Genomic DNA, 25,773 nt, shown 5'->3' with positions numbered 1-25,773 from the left:
AAGTGGTTTATTTCACTGATCATAATAGCATATTTTCATGGTTTTAATGGCTGGGTAGTATTCTGTAAAGCAGATGTAGCACCACTTTTTATCCATTTATCTTTGGATGGGCATCTGGGTTGTTTCAATATCTTTGCTATTATAGATTGTGCTTATTACAGATCCCTTTCTCATATGCAGATTTTATTTCCTTTGGATATATTACTAGAAGTGGAATTAGTTGGCTCATATAGTAGATCAATTTTCAATTCTCTTAGCACTCTCCATATTGACTTCCATAGTGGTTCCATAGCCTACACTCCCACCAATAGTGAAGTAAGGTACCTTTCTTTACACATCCATGCCAGAAGGTATTGTCAGTAGAATTCTGCATGTAGGCCACTCTCACTGGAGTTAGGTGGAATCTCAGTGTGTTTTTTTCATTTGTATTTCCCTGACAGGGTGGAAGCCTGAGCATTTTTTCATATCTATTAGCCATTTGAATTTGTTCTTTTGATAAATGATCATTTTCTTTGCCTATTTCTTCACAGGTTGTTTGCTTTGTTATCATCGAGTTTCTGAAGCTCTTTGTAAATCCTGGATATTAGTCTCCCATCACTTGTATAGTGTGCAAAGATGTTCTCCCAATCTGTTGGTTGGTTATTCACTTTGTTAAGTTTCATTTGCTTTACAGATGCTTCTTGATTTCATGTAGTCCCATTTGTTTATTTTGGCTTTGCCTGCCTGTGTTTTGGGGGTGAGTTTTCTAAGAAATCTCTACCAGTGCCTATAGTCTATAGAGTGCTTCCTATGACTTCCTCTAATAGTTTCATGGTTTCTGGGTATATATAGAACTGATTTTTGTATCAGGTGAAAGGTGAGAGTCTTGCTTCTTACTTTTGCAGCCTGCTATCCAGTTGTCCAAACAGCATTTGTTGAAGAGATCAGGCTTTTTTCCCCAGATTGTATTCAAAGTTTTCTTGTTGAAGATTAATTGGTTGTACATGTGGGCTCACTTCTGGGATTTCTCTTCTGTTCCATTGATCATCTTCTCTGTTTCTGTACCAGGACCAGACTGTCTTGATGACCACTGCCCTGTTGCGTGTCATGCAGTCTGCAGTTGTGATTCCTCCGGTTTTCTATTTTATTCTTTAGGAGAGCTTTGGCTTATCGTATCCCCTTGTGTTTCCAGACGACCATTTGTGTCATCTTTTCTATCTCTGAGAATTTTGTTGGGAATTTGATTGGGATTGCATTGAATCTGTATATTACTTCAGTAATACAGATATTTTGATGATGTTGATTCTGTCCATCCAGGAACATTGTAAATTTTCCCATCTTTTACTGTCCTTTTCTATTTCTTTTTTCTTTTTCTTCTATTTCTTTTTTCAATGTAATTTTTATCATAGAGGTCTTCTACATCTTTGGTTAGGATTATCCCAAGGTATTTGATTCGCCTCCACTATTTTAAAGACAGAGGGGAGAATGTACTTTCATGTTTTATAACAAATGTTGTACATGTTCTTCACCTCCTTGGTTAAATTCATTCCAAGATGTTTAAAATTTTAGTAGTTGTTGTGAATCAAGCTCATCTTGCAAGTTTTTGCTCATGGTATTGGAACTATGGTGTAGTAAACTAAGTTTCTGCCGGTGATGCTGGCATCCCATATATGTGACAATTCAAATCCTGGCTGTTCCACTTCCAATCCAACTCCCTGCTTGGGATCTGGGAAAACAGCAGGGGATGGCTCATAGATGGAACAAAGTTCTTCCCAGAGTTAGCTGCTTGTTAGTGCTCTCCTTTGGCACTTTGAGACTGGGTGCCTAAGATAGAAAAGGGAAAATGGAGCACCTCCAAGTCCTTAAGTGGCTGCCCTTTACCCTGCAAACCTTCCAGACCATACACAGTCAGTAGGGCCCATGGAGTTAACCCTTTGATAAAAATCCCCTTAGTCTTGTGTTCTAACCACTGCAGCCTCTAATAGAGTTATAAAGATGATTGCCTGCTAATTGCCATGTGCCACTGTAAAGGATGGGGAAAGGAAATGTGTTCTCCCTTCACTGGGTCAGTGGGCACCCTGCCCCTACTAGCACACTAGACTAAGTCAATGTCAGTGTGTTTTGCAAGGGTCAAGTTCAGGCAATATCACCAGAGACCCAGGCTGTCCCAGTCTGCTCTTACTTCTCTCCAAGAAGCTGCTGTTCCCTCCAGTACTTGCCTGTGGAGCCCCTGCTCACTGCTGTGCGTTGCACTGAACATTCTGCTCCACAGCATCTTTTTTTTTTTCTATCAAATTTCTAATGCATACATCTCCGCAACTTTCCCCTGGGAATGTATGTCCTCTGCTTTTCATCTGTCATGTGCCTGCAGTCAAAATCGGCATGTCTTTTCCCTATTCCGACATCTTGGATTCTGAAACTTTAGATTGCTTTGGCTGTGTTACTGTTGACCTGATTCCCAAAGTTCCTGTGAAATTATCTGTAGAGTTTCTACTGGTCTCCTTGGTGAGAATTTTAAAAACTCGAAGTAAAAGTGCGAATTTATTTTGCTGTTAAATAACTGAAATCCATGCATAGTTTTTGGTAACAAACTTTTTAGGTATTACTAAAAGAGTTTATTTTTGTAACAGAATTTTTTTCTGCATTAAAATGAAGTCATTTTGTTTCATCTTTTCATTGAGATTTGAAGGCACCTTTGTATTTTCTTGATCATATGAGAAATCAGCTTTTGAAAAATGAGAGGAAATAACATTATTTGCAGGTGAAAGAGGCCAAACTTCCCATAAATTCTCTCCTTTAATCCATTTCCAAAATTCCAAAAATTTTTAATGCAGAGTGCTTTTATCTTCATCTCTAGTTTTTTTAAAAACCATTTTTAAAAAAAGATTGATTTATTTTTACTGGAAAGCCAGATTTGCTGTTTTGGGTCATCCTCTGCTGCTTTCCCAGGCCACAAGCAGGGAGCTGGATGAGAAGTGGGGCAATCAGGACATGAACTGGAAGATTAGCCAACTGAGCCATCGAGCTGGGTTCCAGAAACACAGTTATTACAGAATACGGCTGTCTCTCCTCACAGCACACTTGTCCCCCAGGGTGCGCTCCATAGCAATGAGTTTGTTTGTATACTTCATATGAACTTAAGTACTCCCACTAGTATTTATTTTGATTTGTGTGTCAGTTTTCCTTATCTATCTTGTTCCCAAGACTTCCAAAAACTTACAGTTTGAGAAGCTTATGTATTGTTTTTCTCTTGAATTATAAACTAGTTTGGATCTTAAAGATGATAATCACTCATTTTATGACTTAATATTTCCAGAAAATAGAGCTATTCTATCCCTATTACTTGATATACCAGAATTAAATGAAAGTTTTCTCTTATAGCTGTGGACCACTGTTAATATGATATCAAATTGCTATAGACAGAATAATTTAGATCCAATTGCTTTTATGAAGGGACTTCAAAGAATTTGTGAAAAATTGAATTCCAAGATAAGCTCATTTTTGGTGCAAGACATTTTGGGAGCCATGTTAACTTGTACAGTAGTACACTGAGCCATGGTCCTTTTCCTGTGCCTATTTTTAATGGGCTGAATTCTGTTGGGGAAGATAGATGTAGTCTGATGTAAGCATAATAGCAATGGCAATGGACAGGTGTTTAAGTATATTCAGCCAAGCAGCTTTTCATATATTATCTCACTAAACCCTCACAACAGCCTAATGATTTAGATTTTATTAATGCCACTTCACAAATTAAGGGATTAAAGTGTGAAGAGTTAATTTGAACTTTTGCAAAATCATCCAGGAACCAAACTACAGAGAGAGAACTTTTATTTTTTAAATTTTGTCTTTGAAAGGTAGAAATCTTTTGGTTTACTCCCCAATTCCCACAGCAGTTTTGACTGAGCCTGCCGGAAGCCAGTGGCTTGGAACTCAGTCCAGGTCTTCCACATGAGTGACAGGGACCCACGTTCTTGAGCCCTTGTCCTCAACTCTTGGAGTGTGTATTCTTGGAAGCTGGAAGCAGAAACAATTAGGATTCTTACCCCATACTCATTCACACACATACTGATGTGGATGTCCCAAGAGACATTTAGCCACTGACAGTGTACCATAAGGTGTTCTTGATGGTTGAGCACATCAGCCATAAAGAAAATAATTTTTTAGGCAAGATTAATCTGCACATGAACCTGTTTATAGAACTGCAGAAGTGATAGAAATGGAAACATTGGTAGACTCCAGACAAAATATAACTGAATCTACTATTTACTTTTGTCCTCAAGGAAAGTTAAGGCAATATTAGAGGATTAATTAAAGTTTCTGAAAATGTTTCCATGATTCCATGATATTAATGTATTTGATTTCTTTCCACAGTCTTCATGAATGCAGCCATTCCCATAGCAGCTGTCCTTGCCGTAAGAGACTTTTTTCTTGCTTTTCATAACAGAACCAAATCACCGTCTATAAATGACTTTGTATTGCCTCATAATCTTCCACCTCCCTCTGTGGTCACCATTAGGTTAGACCTAATCTAGGGTTCCTTTGTGGGGAAATTCTGTTTTCAACTTCAGAATGTGTAGCAGTGTCCTTGGCTTCCCCCTGGCCACGTCAGCAGCATCTCTAATCCGTGTCAAATATTCCCAGATATCGCCAGATGGTCTCAGTGTGTGAATGGGAGGAGAGGAGGGTGAATAGAAGAATTAAAAGTGCCCTAATGTCAATGACCTTGTTCCTAGTCATTTTGCTAACCGGAGAGTGCTGAAAATGCTAAGTAGTTACACAGCATTTCACACTAAAATGACAAGCCTATCAGTTTATATTTAAAAATATGATTGTCTTTCCTGGACATCAATGCATGCAGTTACAGTAATGATCCATGTCAGGTACAATGGTGCCTGTTCTCAGAGAACAGTGAATATTGAGCAGCAAGAACCTGGTTAGTTGTTAAGAACTTGGATTTCCCTATAGTTATTATTCATCTACGCAGTAATTTAACCAAAGTCTATTTCCTAGCTAGTTCATGAAATCTGTCCTGACTTGGGAATCCAAGACTTAGGATGTCTTGGAGGCAATAACTGGTTTTGTAGTTGCAGTGGATGTACTGGCATAGAGAAATACGGCAGGTGTATAAAGGTGTCACTTTCTCCAGCTTTCTCTAAAGAGATGCCTTCCTTGTCCAGACATTTGTGACCCACGCCTATGCCAGCGGGAACAACCTGAAGCCGGCAGAAGCCTTTGCTTCGCTGTCTCTCTTCCACATCTTGGTCACTCCACTCTTCCTGCTGTCCACCGTGGTGAGGTTTGCAGTCAAAGCCATCATCAGGTAAGCACTGAACCATCTGGAGCCGCCAGGGAATAGTTACAGAAAGGCTGCCTAGGCATGCTAATAAACAGAATCAACTATAGAAAGCAGCATTAACATCACTATTAACATCACTTTGCAGAGGTCAAGTATTGTTCAAATTTTGGTATACAACCTCTTTTACATATTCCACTTAAAAATAAGAAGCTTGAAATCATGTAGCTTTTGACTCCTTCAAATCTTCCAAAGAGATGATGTATACTGGCTATTGTGATAGACCACTTTTTTTATCAGTATTCTAATGTTCTATGGACTGTCTTTCTGTACATTCAGAATATTTCTGTTTTACCCCTAACATAATTAGCATTCAAGTAATAAACCACTTTGTTTATCTTCAAACTTTTCTCTGATTTTTTTTTTTTAGATTTTGTTTCAAGAACTTAGGGTACTTGTTTCAGCAGTAGGATGCACATCTTTAAGGTCCTTCACGGGTATGGTCATGCTGTTCTCCCCAATAGAGTGGCCAGTCAAGCAATATAGATATTTTTTTATAAAGATTTATTTTTTATTATTTTTTCATTGGAAAGGCAGATATACAGAGAGGAGAGACAGAGAGGAAGATCTTCCATCCGATGATTCACTCCCCAAGTGAGCGCAACGGGCCGATACTATGCCGATCCGAAGCCAGGAGCCTCTTTCCAGGTCTCCCACGCGGGTGCAGGGTCCCAAAGCTTTGGGCCGTCCTCGACTGCTTTCCCGGGCCACAGGCAGGGAGCTGGAAGGGAAGCGGGGCTGCCGGGATTAGAACCGGCGCCCATATGGGATCCCGGGCGTGCAAGGCGAGGACTTAACCACTTGCGCCACCGCGCCGGGCCCAATATAGATATTTTAAAGTTTTTTTTTTTATGAACATAGCCATAATGTTTCCCACTGAAGCAGTACCCATTTAAGTTTTCACCAACCATGAAAGACAATATTCACATCAATGTACACTTCATGCTTTTAGTGTTAGTATGGCTAAAAAAAAAAAAATTCAGCTTCATAGTCTCTGTAAATGGAAACTTTTGCAAGAAGAAATAATATTTTGTTTATTTAAATATATATGCTTCTATAGTTTTTCCAACCAGTTTAGATTTTTATCTCAAGTTTCCCATAACAAATAACTATTAAAAATAGAAACAAATTCATTATTTGGCACAGTGGTTAAGATGTCAGTTAGGGCCTGTGTTTGACTCCTGGCTGCAGTCCCAGCTCCAGCTTCCTGCTAATGCAGATCCTGGGAGGCAGCAGTGAGGGGTCAAGTCATTGGATTCCTGACCTCCCCCTGCTGAGAAACACGAATTGCCCTGGCCATAGCTGGCTGGCGTCTGGTATGAAAGAGCATTCTAGAACTCTCCTCTCTCCCTCCCTCCCCTTCTCTTTCTGTCTCTGTCTCTCAAACAAGTGGATATGAATGTTGAAAAACAGATAATATATCATTATAATAATTACCATTTTCTTGCACATTTAGTTATACCATGGTACTTTAAGCAGTTTGTGGGGAAAATAGAACTAAAAAAGTTTATTTATTCAACTAACTCAAAATATCAAATATTTTTAAATCCATGCACATGTGTGCATATTATGAGAAGACGTCATGGACTTCAAAATATTATTGTGCTTAAGTAAACTTACCTCTTAATTCATAAACTTTTCATGAACTTTGTGAAGTGCCCTTGTATCATAAAACAAGTATTTTAACAAACCACATTATGCTACCATAGTGTGTACCATAGTCTGCCATGTCCTAGACTCTGTTATAAACAAGCCTGTCTTAATTAGTACGTTTTACTATGCAATCTGTATAAACTTTATAAAATCTGAGTGTGTTTCATAGACCCCCATCATCACATTCATATCTGACCTTTGCAGAAAATGCCAACATGTTGCAATAATGAGGAAACATTCAGACAAAAATATATTGGGTGTTGAGATTACAGCAACATAAGGTCTGTTACATCAAGGTAGTTTCCTCAATGTGTAGATATTACTGAGAGAACTAGTATTTTATATTTCAGTTTTAGGAAACAGTTCACATTGGCTTAGCAATGGCTTAACAGATTACATTAAAATGTATGTAAATTATCTTAGGTTATAATCTATCCTCTCTGAATTTGCTAACAGGATTTCAATCCTCTTCCTTTAACGTGTGTCCTTACTAACCAATCCATGATCTGTTAGAGTCCCAAGCTGAGCCCATGCTCTCATTTCTTTTCTTATTATCCTGCCTTCTGCAACTGTTCAAATCACTGCCTTTGGAAGCCCAACTTCCAAATTAGGCAGCACCCTGGAAGGGAAGTGACTTTAAACAGTAAAGTTGATGAATGACCGGAGTCTGCTATTTTGGTCTTATTTTCATTTTCTCCACTTAACAACTGCCCCTTTTGTGGTAGCATTTTTAATTGGAATCTGACTTTGTGCTCTCAGTAGAGACAAAACTTAATTGATAACTTAGAACAGATAACTTTTCTGGAAGCATAAGGTGAGCAAACATCAAAAAGATATTAAGTGTGAATTTGAGACAAACAATCAAGCATCTAGGAGTGGTCCCCAAATCGACAGTGTATAGTTGTGCTATGACAGACCCTTGTACAGGTGAGTATATAAAATATGCCCTCCGCATATCTCCACACAACTCATGAAAATGCATTTGCTAGTTTAACAACCTGTCTGACTTCAGGCTCAGTTTCAGATTTCCCAAGCTGCAGACCAAATAGAATCTGCTTAACAAAACTGCTGTCTGTAAAAAATGAGTTTTAGAAGTGGATTTCAGGCTTCTATCGAGATGGCTGGTCAACAGAGGAAGCCAATGCCCTTTTCATTGTTCTGGTTCTGGGAACCCACGTGACTGTTTTCCTCTGTGTCTGGGGAGCCATGACCAGGCTGTGATGGCAGTTGGCCCACAGTGAGTTGAACAGGCTGTTTATGATCAGAGACTTGGTTGGCTGATTTTTCCCCTCTTCTCTTCAACACTGTGCATGTTATAAATCTTCCCAGTACTCTTTATTTTTTTTTCTCTTAACCATACGTCTTTTTTACTCAAAAAGTGGAGAGACAAATAGAGATCTGTGGTTTACGTGTTTATTTTTGTTAACAGTCAGGGCTGGGCTAGGCCAAAGCTCCACCTAGGTTTACCGTGTGGGTGACTGGGATTCAAGTAACCTGAAATATAACCTGCTGCCTCCTGCGTTGCACATTAGCAGGAAGTTTGATTGGAAGCAGAGAAGCCAGGATTCAAACAAAGCCATCAAAATGGGTTGTAGGTGCCCCGTGTAACATCTTAACTGCTGTACCAAATTCTTACTCTTCCCTGCACTGTACATTGATTCATTTGAAGGATTAAAATGGACTAACACACACTCTTGAACTTTTATCTCACATGCATGCGAGAGCCTTGAATACCACTTTACTGGAGGAAATTTTCATGTCATGTAAAAATCTCTGTCAGGGCAAAGGATCTTAGAAAGGCTTGACTTGTTATCTCATGTTGCCTTCATGACATTCAAAGAGTTGGACCACTTGGATTCATGTAATGAAATGTAAGGGAGACAAATGGTCTCCTCCTAACACAAGGCAATATAGAGAAACTGAAGAAAAGTCATTATTACTGAAAATTGCTTAAAATAGGAGGAATTTTTTTTCTGGTATTTTATCTCACATCTCCACTTCGGTTTATTCATAAGGAAATAATTTATGTGTTTTTCTTTTCTGGAAGAGTATGTTGAATTCTTTATAAGGAATTTAAATTTACATTGTTGATGCTTGATGTATAATGTGGTATCTGTGTCCAAGGAATTTACTTGCCAAGAAAAAAAGCGTGTGCAACAAATCCCTCGTGCTGTCAGGAAATCTCTCTGTGTCCTCTCTCATGGATCTCCCTGGGGAAGATGTGCTTGGCTAGAGTTACTGCATTAGCTTCAGGAAAATAAAATAGCCCTGATATCTATTACCATGCATGCTCAATCTTGGGCATCGTCTGTATTTCAGTTCACAAAATGTCATCCTGCCTACCAATCACACATGTCATTTCCAGCAACACAGTCCATTATTTCCAATTAATACACACCTGTCCAAAGTATCTAGCTTTCTTCCAAAAGTGAAGTTTGGGAGTGAAAAAAACATATCATGTGAAAGAAAAGCTTTAAAACTTTAATGAATCTAAATAAATGGGATATTTGCAAGATACTGATCTAACAGAAAATAGATTGTTATCAAAAGTATCTTTTAACCATGCAGTATTTATTGTTCAACTTCCAGTATGTTATTTCAAGTCAGTTTAGCTCAGCTTCTGTATCAAATGAACACAGATAACAGCATCTGCTTATGGCTAAGACAACTAAAGGAAATGATTCATAAAACTGGATAGTGTATTGCTAAATCTGCCATTTACAATTGTTCATTTTATTTATTTATTTATCTTGATTTTGTTCCTCTTTGCTCCATGTCTTAGAGTACCTCCTGTGGCTCTGTATTATTTGTTTGTTTTTGAGAACAAAATTATCATGTGAATAAATAGGTATTTAAAATGATAACGTGGCAGCCTAGTGGAAATTACTGAACTGTTGGTCAGAATTTTCACTTTTTCGGTAATCATTTGGGTTGTATGATATCTGAAAGGACTTTGCATTGGTTTGCATTACCCATTCCTTTATCCATCAAACCTTTTTTGAAGAATTATATTTTGGACATTGAGCTACATTCTGAAGCTGAAAATCTGTGCATTTTAAAGAGTGCACAGTCTAATGGGAGAAACACGCCTATGTTGAACAATAACAAAACAAGCTCAGGGCAGTTGAGGAGACCTGAGCCAGAAAGCTGAGGGAAGGATTAGGGGCATGGAAAGGGAAAGACAGGGGGGCTTAGAGAAAGCTCAGTCCTGGATTAATGATTGTTCATTGCAAATCGAGTTCCAGTGTTGGATGTGGTGAAGGAAGTTCTGCCTTCCCCTGAGATGAACTTGAGAATCCTTGTTTTCTCTTGTTCTACAGCAGTGAGCTGATTTTTTTTTTCTATAAAAGCTTGGATAAGACTTATACCAGAAAAGTGAGATGGAGAACTGAATCAATGTACTCTGTGTAAATGTCTGGAGCACTGGAGTATTAGTTCTTTGATTCATTCAACAGCTCTTTATCGAGTAACAGGTGCCTTGGGCTGCTGGACTTGAGACTCCAAAGGCAAATGACCTCGTCTTGCACTTTGCTTTATGTGAATACGCAGAGCTTAGATTGTTTAGAAGGAGTTCATTGAATTGACAACGCTGTACCCCTTAAAGTCAAATCTTTTCAAAACTTAACAACCACAATCTATAAAATAAGACAGGGAATAACTGTAATTCGAAATGAATAAAATGTCATAAGTTATTTCTGATGCAGTGTCTTTTAAGTCTGAGTGCTCAGACTTGGCTAGCAAAGCTTTAAAGAGTATGAAAGCCAAAACTTTTAAGTTGCTCTCTTCCTTGTTAGTCCAATTTGGAGGCTAATAGAAGAGCCTGATAGATATTATCTACTGTTATGTTTGTCTCGCATGCAAAGCTGAAGGCCTTGAAGATTATGGGCAACAGAATTAAATTTACTTTTCTTTATTACATTAGCATATCACCAAAACAAACTTGTCAGACCTGTCTGGAGGTACTGAACTTGACTACAAGCTAAAATAAAATGAGCAAAGAAAATTTCATGATGAATAGGTGTTGCCTGGTTTCCCATCAGGAGTGACACTTCCTGTCACAGATGGTGCCTGTATTCAAGTGTGTGGACTAATCATGTGGCTTGTATGTTTATTTTTTATTTACTTACTTTTGCTCCTAATCTTACGGTATTGATTTGAGATGACTAGAATGTGAAAGACGGGAGAGCCTTTGGCAGCCACAAATGTGGGCAATCCATTCAAAATTAGAGCCTCACAGAATATCATGTGGTTAGGAAAGCACCTTTGCATACTATTAAAACACATATTTTGATTCATATTTTAGAGTGGGACCCAAGACGGTTCCCAGGAAGTCCTCAGGTGACTATGTGCAATTGGATCTTGACCAACTCTTTCAGTACCAAGTGTCTAGATTTGTCCTCTAATTGGTTCAGATCATACTTGTAGAGTCAGATGGCACAGTGACTCCAGGTGAATAGTCTGGCTGAGTTATTTTAGGCAGTTTCCTTAATTTCTGTGAACTTCCTTTCTCTTAATTTGTGAAGTTAGAATAATCAGAGTTACTTTCCTCATTGGGATAGTTTTGAGCAACTCAATTGCAGGTTCCTATCCAACTGTACTATCTCTGCCTAGGAATATAGTTTGAGAAAACATGCAAAGGAAATGCCATGGAGTCTAGAATGACACAATCCTGGTTCTCTTGAGCTTTTCTGATTAGCACTAGAAGTCTCAAGTCCCAAGGAACCCTGGGTCTTGGAAATTCTGGGTGTTGGATTGACCTGATGAACCTCCCAGCTCGTCTCCAAAGAGGACTCAAGGGTACTGGTTTTTGGTGTAATGTATTAAGGTGTCACCTGTGATGCTTGCATCCCATACCAGAGCATTGGTTTTAGTTCTAGCTGCTTCTCTTCCTGTCCGGTTCCCTCTAATGCATCTGGTAAAGCAGTGAAGTGCTTGGGACCCTACCAGTCTCTTGGGAGACCCAGAAGGAGTTCCAGGCTCCTGAATTTGCCTTGGTCCAACTCTTGCAGCTGCTGCAGCCATTTGGAAAGTGAGCCAGCAGATAGAACATTGATTTTTCACTCATTCATATTGATTCATTCATTCTCTATGTGTGTGTCTGTGCATAACTGCATTTCCAATAAATAAGTCTTAAAGAAAAAATTACTCTTGGAAGCAAATACTCACCATGTTAATGAAACGGGGGATGTTTATTCCTTTAGGTAGTTCTTTGTTGATGGAAGTTTTGCTACTAAACCTTATTCTGCATTTGCATTTTGCAGTGTTCAAAAACTCAATGAGTTTCTCTTAAGTGATGAAATTGGTGATGATAGTTGGCGAACCAGTGAAACTTCTCTTCCTTTTGAGTCCTGTAAGAAACACACTGGAGTGGTAAGTGTTCTTGCTTAACATGGGAGCTGTGAATAGGGGACAGCCTCCATAGATTGGATGCTTTAATGCGGTACGGGGAGAAGTCAATGAGGACAGATCGTAACAGGTAGACCAGTAAAAAGGACCATGATGGTGAATGTTATAGGTACATGCACATTGTGAACACATGATCACATTCAACATACATTTTTGAGGTTATGCTAATAAATAGTTGGGATAGTTTATGTGGAGATGATAGAGAAAAAGGATTCGAGGATTAATTCTAGGTTGGTTGTTGGTACGACTGTTGGATAGGTGGTTTAGCCACTAACTGAAATAGGAAGGCTGAGAAATGAGTATGTGAGTGATTAGGGCATCTCAGCAGGAGTATTTTGCACATAATAAACTTGAGATACTTAGTGACACCAAAGAGACATCAACAGTGGAAATGTAAAGTTTATAGTCGTGAATCATTAGGTAATATTTTCATGAATGGAACTATGACGTTCTAAAAGCATTATTTGAAAACTCCTGAAGAAATACTTTTTTAAAGAAAGATGTATTTATTTTCATTTGAAAAGCAGATTTACAGAGCGGAGAGACAGAGACATAATCCCATCTGTTGATTTACTCCCCAAATGGCTGGAACAGCCAGAGCTGGTCCAGTCTGAAGCCAGGAGCCAGGAGCTTCTTCCATGTCTTCCATGTGGGTGTAGGGGCCCAAGGACATGCACCATATTTTTGCTGCTTTCTCAGGCACATTAACAGGGTGCTGGATTGGCGGTGTAGCAGCTGAGACTTGAAGCAGCATTCATATGGGATTATATGATCATCATGGGAGACTAAACATGCTTCTCATGGTGCCAGAACCCTAAGGAAATTCTTTAAATGTAACGTGCATTTTTCTAAATAGAAAGATGCATTCTTACGACATTCCAAAATGAGCCATGTAATAAGTTAATGTTACTCATTTACTGTTAGGGAATGATGTGTGACCCAGAGAAAAGTGTGCACGCAATGTTTGAATTTGAATTTATTGGAACTTGGAAAGCCTCATGAGGAAGGCAATCTATATTAAATTTTTCATCACATTAAGTTTTAAAGTTACAAAAAATAAACAGTTAGATATATGTAAACTCATTTTTTTTTCCTTTGGATTTTTCTGGAGTTTTGTTTTTTACTTTCTGTTATTTTTTTTTTTAGCAGAGGTGATTGTGTGTGAGAAAGAACTTTCATATACTGGAATGACCATGTCTTAAGATGCTGGATTACTGCTGTGTGGATAGGGATCTGAAGGCAAGAATAATATATTAGAGTGTCTATGTTTTTAGGCAGCTGGAAAGTCAGATTCTGTGTTAGAGCCACACGTTGGAATATTCTAGGCTCCCAAAGAGCGCGTGCAATCCTCTTTAGAAAACGTGAGGATGAACAGCATGAGATGACCTCAGGAAATGAGATGTAGGGGGTCAAGTTCATAGATTAAGAAAGTATGAAGAATTTTTCATACAAAAAAAATTGAACTGAAGAAAATTTTTTGGAAAGAAAAATGAATCCCCTTCAGATACATCCAATATCTTCAGGTTTATTGAAACCAGACTGGACTTCTGATGTCTTTTAGGGTCATTCATCACTGCTGATAGGCCAAACCACAAATGACAGACTTTTGTAGAAGGAGAGAGGAAAAAAAGCTGTGTGTTTGAAAATAACACAAATGGAAACTCATTCTTGAGAGCGCTTGCGATACTTTGTATTTTGTAAAAGCTTGGAGTTAAGTGGCTTGGCTGTAGCATCTCCATGGAGAATTAGTGACATTCTAAAGCCAACGTCTCTTCAAATTACATCTGTGGAACTCTAGCTCAAGCCTCTGTCAACACATCTCCTCTTCCCACCCTTTCCTCCGTTTTGGAAAGAGCATGAAGTCATTCCTTTGGATCCCTGGTGAATACTGCTATAGAATTAAAATCTAGAATACAGTGAGGTTAATGTGTAGGTGTGGACCTGCTCATGGAAAATACACTTTCCACGAACAGGAAAGAACAGTAGCTGTTCATAGCGTGTCATGTAGAGCACTGCGAAGGTTATTTGAGGCCCGTGAGAGCTGCAAACAGAGCAAGAAAATCTCATGAACATGTACTGTCTCTTTTTAAAGGGACGATGTGTTTCGTATTTTCTGAGAACCGCTGCTAACACTTTACTTTCCATTGCTCGATGCCTTTCTGAGTTGTACATTTTGTTGTATGTAGCCTAGGAATGTACTATTTAATAATTCAATTTCCTGTTGATATACCAATTGATGGAAATTAGATAAGCAATATCCTGTTTGGATCAAATTACTGGTTATTCAAGAACATTGCTAATCGTCAGAGTAGATCTCAGTGGATTAAAAACAAATTTCTAAATCTCCAATTGCAGAATTCCCAAAAGAAGTTTTGCAAATCTAGGAATTTTTATTGCCTTTCTAGGTTATTTAATTAACTGTTTAAAATGCATTAGCGTTTAGCCTTCCAAATCTCTATAATATACTTAATGAAGTCAGATGATATAAGATACTCTTTTACTGGGTTCCTGAACAAATTCTGATTTTCAATTTGTTTTAAATTAGAGCTGTAGAGGGACAAATTTGCTTTCTTTTTAAAAACCTGATTGATTTTAAAAGAACAGAGAGAGAGAGAAGCAGAAAAAGAGTACTTCCATTTGCTGGTTCACTCCCCAGAGGGCAGCAATGGCCAGGGCCACGGCAGGCTGAGGTTGGGAGCCACCGAGTTGGTCCCAGTCTCCTAAATGAGAGAGGAGAGATGGGCTAACTGGGCCGACTCTGCTTCCTCCCGCGCATAGCAGTGGGATGCCACGTGGGAAGAGGAGTGGCTGGGGTCTAGGAAGCGATGTCAGTGTCGTAAGCAGCTTCTTCATGTGCTCCACCACCAGACTGGCTCCCAGAACTAAATTTTCTTTATTTGTTTTAGAACTTTATCTTCTAATTCTATGCGTAATTACACACAAACTAAGAGAATGGCAAATTTCTAGTTACAGTCTAACTTAAATTCACTTTAAATATATGAAGCCTGTCTTATCACGGCTGACATCCTATTTATAATAGGTGAGTTAGTCTGTTGGCTGAATGGCTCTAGACCGTTTGAGATAGGCTGGATGCTGGATCATTCTGTAATAGTCCAGATCTCCTGATGATATGCATCATTTGGGCAGAAAATCCTAGATGTTAACATGCTTGTCAGTCCGTAGGCAATCCACCAGTGATGTATAGCTTAATATAATTTATGTGAATACATCATGTTCTAAATCTTCATAACTCAGAAGAAGAGCAATAACGACTGCTGAGATGTTTAACTGTCACCTCACCTAACGAGTGATTTAACCTGACCCATTTTGATTGACTTAAAGAAAAAATAGGTTTTCAGAAGGGGAAGAGCCTGAATTCAAAACAGGCACTCACTGTGGCATGCAAACATCCTAAGCGGCATCCTAACCAAAGCACCTGCCCTGGTACACAGGTTTTTATGCCCTGCCTAGATAGATGCATTTATATCCCTGAAGAGGGAACATACGGAATCTAGCTTTGGCCTTAGCATTTTAATTTCTATCATTCTGAAGTAGCATATATTTCCATTTTCATCTCTCTGATGAGACCTGTAAATTTGTTTAAAACTAACAGTATCTTTTTCATTATGTGTTTTTTTTTTTTTTTGTGGCGGGTAGAAGCCCTGGAGATAATTGAAATACTGCATTAATTTTGCTCTTTTTTTTTTTAAGCAAAGAAATAGCCATGTGAGTTAATGTTGTATAAAATCTCTTTTTTCCCCATAAAGTTTCAACTTGTGTTTCTTTCTGTTTGGAATACAGCAGTCAAAAACCATTAACAGGAAGCAGCCTGGGAGATACCACCTGGACAGCTACGAGCAGTCGACACGGCGCCTGCGTCCCATGGAGACAGAAGACATTGCAATAAAGGTGCTTTTCCTTCTGGATTAAACGTGGATGCTATTAGCTCAGGCTGAAGCTCTCTGCTGCAAAGCCCTAAACTGTGTCCTCAATGCCAGCCTACAATGATGCTTCATTCTCATGACATTTCAAAGTATTTTCATGGGTTTACCATTTTTAATACTTCCGCATCTCCAAAGTACAGGGATTTTTTGGTTTTGCCCCAGCAGTGTGTGTGTGTGTGTTTAATACTGAAGAAGCTTGCTTTTAATGTTCTTTTTTTGATTAGCTGTCCCATAGCAGTATTCTATTAGCCACGTCACAATTGTGCAAAAATTGTACTGATGGAATCTGTCAGTGCTAGTCCTACCACCACTGGCAATTCCCCTCTCCGCATTGTAATTGGCGGAGGTGTCATTTTTTTTTAGTGCGGCTGATTGGAGGATAAAATGCTGTAGCCCATGAAAATTTAAAGAATGCTCTTGGGATCCTTAACTTTGGCGTTCTTCTCCCCTTACCTTGGGAAGTAATTTCCCCCTGATTTAAAATTTTTATTTATTTGCAAATGCAGGGAGGGGAAAGTGAGACACACAGAAGGAGATCGATGGATCCATTTCATAAGTTCCTGAAATTCCTGAGGCTGGGCTAGGCTGAAGAAAGCAACTGGGACAGTCTAGGTCTCCCATGTGTGTGGCAGGGACCCAGAGAGCTGAGTTCTAATGGTGTACAGCCTATGTAATATCTGAGCTGGGAAACCCTTAAGTCAGCCATCACTGCACTTGCACAACTTCCCCAGGCATTCATACTTGGTCACTGTCGGGAACTGCTCCCTCCATGCCTCCCACCCCCGGGATCTTATTTTAGTACAACAGCTGGCCACTGATGACAAAATCTGGATCCTCCAGCTTCTTCAGGCATTGGCCTTCAAGGTCACTGGTATTTCTTTGAACCTTGCTGAAACTTCAAAATCATGAGCCCCTGCTCTTTCTGTTCTCCTTCATTCTTTCTAGAGCACATCTGTCTTGTGCCCACTTCTACCAGGTTGTTGAGTGATGTGGAGAAAACCACCCAATGGTACAAGTTGGCATAGCCACAAATTTAGTATCCCTGCCTTGGCTGATCCTCTGTAGTTCTTGGGAACATTTTTACCTGCTTCTCCTTGTCATTATTTTCCATCACCGCACAGCTGTCACCACTCTCTTCCTGCCTTCTTCTATGTCCCCTTTAACCTGTTTCTGCAGATAACCATACTTGCTAGTCACCGAAGACATTAAGCCACCATGGAGAGCTTTTCTCAATTCCTTGCTTACTCTCTTATAGATTCCACCATGTTTCACTCCTTTAGCCTTGCAGAGATCCTTAGCTTCTGACACTATATGATTTCTGTGAATGACATTTGCCCTTTAGCCGCCATATTTTTAACCTGTGCCCTAGCAGCTATGTCCGTTGTTTCCTGCAACATGTTTCATGATTTCCTGTTCTTCAGTGTAGACTGTAGTTCTTTATGCAGAAATACCTTTACTGATAATGTTTTCCAAAACTAGATAAAAGGCATTTACTTCCAAAAAGTTTTTAACTCAAGGTAGTCATTCATGATGTGTCTTCTGAGCTGTTGATCTGTTGCTTCTCCCTCCATTTTGGTCCTCAGCTAATTTTATCTTGTATTATACCCAGCAGTCATGTGTCACTTAACAGTAGAATGAATTCCAGAATTGTCACTACAGTTTAGTCATTGCGGTGACATCCAAAGCATGCTTCTACACATTCAGAGGCTAGAATGTCACTAGGCAGTGTGATCCGAAGAGACTGCTATTGGGTATGTCATCTATTATTGACCAAATATTGCCACACAGCACCTGACTGTCCTTCCTGGCACATTCTGTGCACTTAAGTGCAAACTCCAGTGACATGAGGATCAGTAACTGACTCATACCTTCTGTGTAGGCAACACAAATCCTAGCATGTCACCTTACATGGAATGGGCTCTCAGCAAATTATCTATAAAGCATTCAGTAATGCTGTCCCCTATCTGTGACTATCTTCATGCATAACCATGAGGCGGAAATTATCCCATGCCTTTTACAAGCTAGAGAATGTCTAATGTAAGAGCATTCTTACATTCTGAGAGTTATTCAAGCAGGGTTTTTTTTTTCTAAGTTGTTAATTCAATGAATAGCTTTTTAGGGTTATATTTAGACATACAATATAGATGTCACCAATTCATCCTATAACATTTCTGGGCAATAATGTGCTTAGTTTATCATTTGTGGTTTTGAAATGCTAATTTATGAGGAAAATGTGTATCTTTAGCTTCTCCTGATGTTTCCAGATCCTTCCCTTCCCTTCTCAATATCTAGTCCATCTTCCTGATTGCTGGCTTCGTCTTTACCTTCTTTTGTTCCTCCTTGTTGGACATTTAAAAATTCCCATGGAATAGGTGTTGGGTGTAGGGGTTAAGATGCTGCTGTGGACACCAGAGTCCCAGTTTGAATCTTAACTCCATTCCCAGCTCCGCTTCATGATAATGGGCAGCCTGAGAGCTAACAAATGTTGGCTCCAAGTGCCCGGGTCCTTGCCATCCCAGTGGAAGTCCTGGATGGACTTGGAAGCTCTGGGTTTCAGTCTGGGTCCCTTGCTAGCTGGCATGGGCATTTTGGCAGTGACCCAGCAGATGGAAGTGCTTCTGTTCTCTCCTTCTCCCTTTATCTCTTTCTTTCTCACTTTACGTCTCTGTCTTTAAAATAGTGAAAATTTTTAAAAGCTGTCATGTGCACCTGATGCCCGTTAAAGAATAGATTAGAATAAATATGATTGCTGATATGGGTGCCACTTCAAGTGGCGTTGCACCTGTTTTATTATACTACCATTTCTCTTTCTTTTAACTTCAATGAACACTGATGAATATACCCACTAGGTAACTTGGCATTACAAAACCAAAGCATGGCTGCATCTGTTTTATTACACTGCTTTCTTGTGATGTTATTTTCTTCACTAGGTCACAAATGGATGCTTTTCTTGGGGCAGTGGTGCAGCTACTTTATCCAATATAGATATCCGGATTCCGACAGGTCAGTCATTTCTTACACAGCCTCTTACTGGTTCATTGTTCTAAGATAATGGAATATATCACAAAATTGTTTTTAAAGACATAAATCTTAGTTTGGGTTACTTATTTGCAACCTATGGCTCTTGCACCAATGTGTCACTGCAAGGATTGCTGGACATTTTAAGACTGTCCTTCTTGCACCTTTGCTCAAGCTACTTACCTTCCACCTGCTGATCTGTGCCATTGAAATAACAGGGTAGTTGATTTCTCAATTTGTTTAAGAAAGGTTTTTCAAAAAGAGTATATGATGAAATTATTTTTCTGTTCCTGAGTACTGATGAGATTTTTAGTATGCCTGGTTAGCAGGGAGCTAGATGGAAAGTAGAGCAGCCAGAATGAGCCGCTGCTCTGCTGCATTGTATAAAATAATCCAGTTCTCCTAACACTAATTCTTGAAGAAACTGTGCTTTTCATAGTATGTCAAAAATCAGTCAACTATAGATGCAGTTTTATTTCTGAGCTCGCCATTCTGCCATTAACATGCATCTCTGTTCCAATGCTAAGTTTTGTACTGTACTGTCCTAATGTTAGTGTAGCTTTGATGTACTTTGAAATCAAGCTGTGTGATAACTCCATGTTTATTCTTAAGATTTCTTTGGCTATTTTTGTTCTATTGTGATTCCCATAAATTTTAGCATTATGTTTCCTACCCCTGTAAAATTTGCCTTTGGGATTTTGATAGAAAGTAATCTACATGTTAAATATGCAGATTACATAGAATAATATGGCCATTTTAACAATGTTCTGAACATCCATGAGCACAAGCTCCTTTTCCATTTATTTGTGCATGCTTTTTTTCAATATCTTATAGTTTTCAGTATTCAAATTTTTACAAATATTCATAAATATTTTAATCTTAGCAATAAAATATTCAAAATGGAAATTAAGAAAATGGTAATTCTGGAATTTTATGAAAATGAATACAATTTTTAGCAGAAATATTTTTATTTAACATTTCTGGATAATTAGATAAAAATGCAATTTCAGTCCAGCATGTGAAAATTAGGGAAATTAAAAAGAATGTCTTAATAGCTTGTCTCACATCGCTTTTATGTTAGTAAACTATTTTAAGTAAGACTGCCCATTTCTCTTGAATAAATTGAGTAACAAAGTTAAAAATGTCAGCTGTGCAATGTTTATATTACTCTACTAATGCTTGATATTCTCATAATGAGTTCCTGTGTTTTTATGTTTCTTTCCAGTTTCAGAAAGACCTAAGTATCAATGACAGGAGCTGTTTAGAATATTTTATTGCTGTAGACCCCAAACTGGGCCATTGACATGAAACTTTAGGCTCTTCTAAATAGCTTTTGCTTTCTCTTCTCAGGGAATTCCATCTCATCCTGTTCCTGTCTTTGGTTTGATTTGTCTAGGTCAGTTAACCATGATTGTGGGCCAGGTGGGATGCGGAAAGTCCTCGCTTCTTCTCGCCATCCTTGGTGAGATGCAGACACTGGATGGCAAAGTTCACTGGAGCAAGTAGGTAGAGTTTCAACAAAGTTGTAATGTAAATGATCTTCTAGTCTTCCAAGGAAACATGTGGAGCAATAGATTCCATTGTGATGGGTCTGAGAACTCAGAAATGAGGGTCGCTTTTGTTTTCACTTTTAATTAGAATATGCCTTACATATCCTAACGTAAAAACCATAAAAATTTTCCCAACTGTTTATTTTATCTCAGCAATTTACTTATTTGTACTATTATAAAGTTGTAACTGTTAAGCTAGATTTTGAAGTGACTAATGCTCAAGTGGCTAGCACTCAAATAGAAAACTTGAAAGTTCATTGTACATACATATTTTTATTGTTTTCAAGATTGATCAACTTTTGCAAGATAAAGATAGAGGCAGAGATCTCTTATCTAATGATCTATCTGCCTAAATACCCAAAAGAGGCAGCCCTGGCCAGGAGAATGCTGTCTGAAGTCCCCCACGTGCCATATAAAGTCTCCCATGTGCTGTCTGGTCCCCCATGTGCTGTCTGGTCTCCCATGTGCTGTCTGGTCCCCCATGTGCTGTCTGGTCCCCCATGTGCTGTCTGGTCTCCCATGTGCCGTCTGAAGTCTCCCCCATGCCATATGAAGTCTCCCATGTGCCGTCGGAAGTCCCCCATGTGCTGTCTGGTCTCCCATGTGCCATCAGAAGTCCCCCACGTGGCCCAGGATTTGAGCTGTGCACCTGCAGATTGCCGGAGCTGGGAAGGGAGCTGGAGTCTGACGCAGGCACTCCTTAAGGCTGGCAGACTCCTAAGTAGAACCGTAAGCACTCTGCCAAATAGTTTCCCCCTTAAAAATTATGGAGAAGAACTTGCAGGGTGTATAAAGTTTATATACAGATAATGGTTCAAGCCTCATGATAAGAAATATCAGAGGATCTTTTCTAAACTCTCCTTAAGAGGCTGAAAAAATCTCCTATCTCTTGTTATATCTAATGTAAACTGTGTGCTACAAGTGTCTAGTTGGAGATGGTCGTGTCAGCCTAGTGTGTGCGTTGTGCAACTCTAAACACATGGTCAAGGGAGACTGGCGTGCTGCCGCTACTAGCTGCTGGAGTGGTTGCTTTGGGGTGTTCAAGGCGTACTGCCGTAATAAAGTGATTCTGAGATACAATAATATACAATTGAGAAATAAAGAGGAAGTTGCATGTTTTAGTTTTGCCAACCTAATAGCCCCATGAGCCATTTAATGAAAACAACTTGTTATAGCTTGCCTAGACGTTTTAACTATAGATAAGCAATTCTCAAGTAGATGTGATTTTACCCATGGGCAACATACGGCCGTGCCTAGAGTCAGTATTGGTTGTTAAGCAGGGAAAGGGCTGACCTGGTTGGTAGATGCCAGGTATACTGCCCCTAGTGCACAGCACAGCTCCCACCGCAAGACATATTTTCCCCCTATGTGTCTAACACTATAGATGTCTTTTCATTTTATATTAAATGCCTCTCCAAAATGCTTACAAGAGCCAGAGCACCATCAGGAACTCTAACCAGGTCTCCCAGTTGTGTGCTAGGGACCCAACTACTTCATTGATCCCGGGGTGCTCATTAGCAGGAAGCTGGAAGTGTGTGCAGCTAGGACTTGACTCTAGGCCTTCTCATAAGGAATGTGAACAGGCCAAGGAGCATCTGCATTACTTTACCAAATGCTTCCCCTTAAAGATATTCCTTTTTAAAAGATTTATTTATTTTTTACTTATTTAAAAGACAGAATTAAAGAGGGGGAGACAGATAGAAATATCTTCCATCTGCTGGTTCACTTGTCAGATAGTTGCGATGGCTCCTGCTGTCCTAGGCTGTAGCCAGGATCTTGGAACTCTTACAGGGTCTCCCATATGGAAACAGAGGCTCAAGCCCTTGGGCCATCTTCTGCTAATTGCCCAGGCACAAAAGCCGGGAGTTGAATGGGGTGTGGAACAGCTGGGATATAAACTGGTGCTCATAAGGGACACTGGCGTCTTAGATGACCACTCTACCTGCCATGCCACAATGCTTGCCCCCAGGATATTCTTTAATATCATCTTATACTTTGTATTGTGAATACATACGGTTCAAATACATGGATAAATCATTTATCCAATGGCTAAGTTCTAATTATTGTGAAGGTCATAATGATTTAGTCTCCTATTGATATATACAGACATCAAGAATGATAGGAGACTATTTATGGGACTTTTAAAGTAGATTCTATTTTAAACTCCAATTAAATGAAGTAAATGTTGGATGTGAAATTTGAGCTGGATCAGTAGAGCTGTGAATCCTGTTTTCAATGTCATTGGCAGAAGAAGGAGGCTGAGAGAAGCTGAGTGTACTTTGCCTATTGGAAAAAAAATCTAACAAGTAGTCATGACTCTGTAATGCAGTTCCAGCAGAGTGTCAGCAGAGACTGCCATCTGATTTTGCTTCATGGCATGCGTCTGTCACCACTGGCAAGCATTAGACATTGTCTGCCCTGCCATTTTCACCTTCTATCCTGGAAAAAGAACTAGATCTGGCAGAATTTATAGTGTGTTTTCTATAACCAGAATTAAGTCATTTGCACTTTGCTTAACAGGAGAAACTTCAGATTTTATTTTGATATCTCTTGAAAGTCCATATCCATCATTGAAGTATCTAGAAGCTCCAGTAGGGCCAGATTAACTCTCAGTATTGTAAATAATCATAATAATTTTGGATATAATTTGAATAAATTATCATGATGGAGAAATAACAGATTTGTAAAAGGATTTTACCAAAAAAAATTTTGTTTTCTATGCATATGTCATTTTTATCCTATATTATTTCTTAAAGTTTGCAACTTAAAAAATACAATAAAACCTTAAGAGTAATCAAGAAGGAAAAGAATTTTTGAGTAATGCAAGGAGCTAAAAGAAATCTATGCCCAGGAGATAAAATATGGGCCACAAATTCCACTGTGAGCTTCATGAAAGCTAGGCAAAGAGTGAAACCAGATGAAAGCATATTTTACTCATTAAAGATTTTTTTGGAAAGAACAGGAAAGAAACTCCTCCCGTGTGCTGTAACTTTTTTAAAAGCCAATAAGAGATTATATAATTCCCAGTGTTCCCAATATTTCTAAAATGTATTCAAAGGCAAATTCCATGTGACAATTATTATGAACAAAAATGACAGCATCATAATACTTAGTAAGTGTGCTTAGAATATTTAGAGGGCCAGCGGGAGGGAGTAAAGGGTGGAGTAGGTACTATTAAAATGACATAGTCTAATTCATAATGTGGATTCAAGAATGAAATTAACTACATTTGAAGGAATGGGGGGGATTTCTACATCATTCAAATGATCTTATATGTTGAAATGCAGAAGAAAGACTAAGTCCCTGAGCCAGTCTAGTGTGTGACCCACATACAATAGAAAAATATACATCTGTGGTCAATGCTGTATATGATACACAATGTAGGACACTTTACATGGAGTTTAAGGAAAAGATGGAGGAGTTAGCATTTCAGCTGAGACATGAGTGATTCTGTGGTGCCACGCTGGGCTGTGTGCAGAGGAGCTAGCAAGTGCCAGTATCTCAGGTAGGAATGAACTCATGGCAGGATGAGAAAAGGGAGGAGAATGTTGTTGAGTCCTGACTGAGGCAGGCAGGTAAACACGAGGTTACCTGGAGAGGGAAGCAAGCTTGCTGGAGATGGTGAGGAGTGAAGGCTCTGCTCTAAATTGAGTGGGAAGCCTTTGAAGGAGTTGAAGTAGAGTGAATTATGGTTAGAGATTTGATTTACAATTTGAAAAGCTTATCCTGATTGTTTTGTGAATAGTGGATTACAGAGTCAAGAGAAGTTAGATCATGTAGACATTAACTTTAGAAATCCATCTGAGAGCTTAAAGTAGCTCTACTTACAATGAGAGCTGTGAAAAGAGAGCAAAGAGAATGGAATGGGCCTAATCTTGGAGCCAAACCCAAGAAGATGGAGACGTGCTCAAGGAATTAGTATAATTTGGAATAACTGTAAAACCCTTATAATTTAAAAATCATCTTTTATGACCATTTTTCTAGTTGACAATAACTGTAGCTCTTAAAAAACATGTGGGGTGAGCATTTGGCGTAAAGGTTAAGGCAGCCCTTGGAATAGCCGTATCCCACGGTCGGCAGAAGGCTCAATTGTCTGAACTACTTTGTTTCAGTAAACACCCCAGGAGGTAGCAGAAAATAACTCAAACACCTGGATTGCTACACCATATGGGCCATATGCTGGAGCTCAGGATGAAACTCTTGACTCCTGGCTCCGCCTGGCTCAGCCCTGCTCACTGTAGGTCTTTGACAAGTAAATCAGAACGAAAATCTCCGTGTCTTGTTTCCACCTTTCACCGAAAACATTTTTCAAGAAACACATTTTTAGGAATGTTTGTATTGGCTTCAGCCCACAAACAAGTGAACACTAAGCTAAGAGATGAAGTTGATGTAAGATCTAATTTTTATAATTAAAAGAATAAGATGATTTTCTTGATCAAATGTTTTCAGATCAAGACTGTTCAAAGAATACTGACCTGTGAAAAGAAAGCTATTTGTAATTTTTTTTCATGCCATAGTAAAACTTGTGTACCCAGTTCAATAAAGCCATAAAAAGATCACTTTAAGTTATTTTAGCAGTTACCAATATTTATGAGTTGATGATGTTCCAATACTGTGAAGTTCTTCACTTCAGCATATTGAACTGTTTGCTACTTTTTGATGGCTCAAAGTAAAATTCAGAGTTATGGGAAGATCTTGCTGTCCTCCTTTCTCCACCAGATGCAGTTGCATCTGGTTACATAAGCTTTATTTTTACGTGTGTCCTCATACACTGGCATGAGCAAGCTCCAGAGAAGGCCAGAGCTCCCTGGCCTTTTCCAGGGAGAAATATTTGCTTTGGGCAGGACAGAGAACATTGTTGTTGATTCAG

The 25,773-nt window shown here is 39.0% G+C and overlaps 1 protein-coding gene across 7 annotated transcripts in view; it reads left to right on the top strand.

The window, feature by feature from the left end:
- ABCC9 (ATP binding cassette subfamily C member 9) overlaps positions 1–25,773 on the top strand; it is a 101,069-nt gene that overhangs the window by 25,637 nt on the left and 49,659 nt on the right. For 6 of the 7 annotated variants that reach the window (XM_040968394.1, XM_040968405.1, XM_040968398.1 and 3 more), the window contains exons 11-16: positions 4,351–4,391; positions 5,157–5,299; positions 12,247–12,355; positions 16,193–16,300; positions 19,266–19,338; positions 20,750–20,855. In XM_040968394.1, the coding sequence (XP_040824328.1) occupies positions 4,351–4,391; positions 5,157–5,299; positions 12,247–12,355; positions 16,193–16,300; positions 19,266–19,338; positions 20,750–20,855 (580 nt within the window). The remainder of the gene's footprint in view (positions 1–4,350; positions 4,392–5,156; positions 5,300–12,246; positions 12,356–16,192; positions 16,301–19,265; positions 19,339–20,749; positions 20,856–25,773) is intronic. The other variant, XM_040968420.1, reaches the window with a different exon arrangement.

This window comes from Ochotona curzoniae, unplaced genomic scaffold, assembly GCF_017591425.1.
Source record: "Ochotona curzoniae isolate NIBS_2020 unplaced genomic scaffold, NIBS_Ocur_1.0 contig_1482, whole genome shotgun sequence".
NCBI lineage: Eukaryota > Metazoa > Chordata > Mammalia > Lagomorpha > Ochotonidae > Ochotona > Ochotona curzoniae.
The sequence above is the reverse complement of the archived record's forward strand: the minus strand, read 5'-3'. Positions and strand labels throughout refer to the sequence as shown.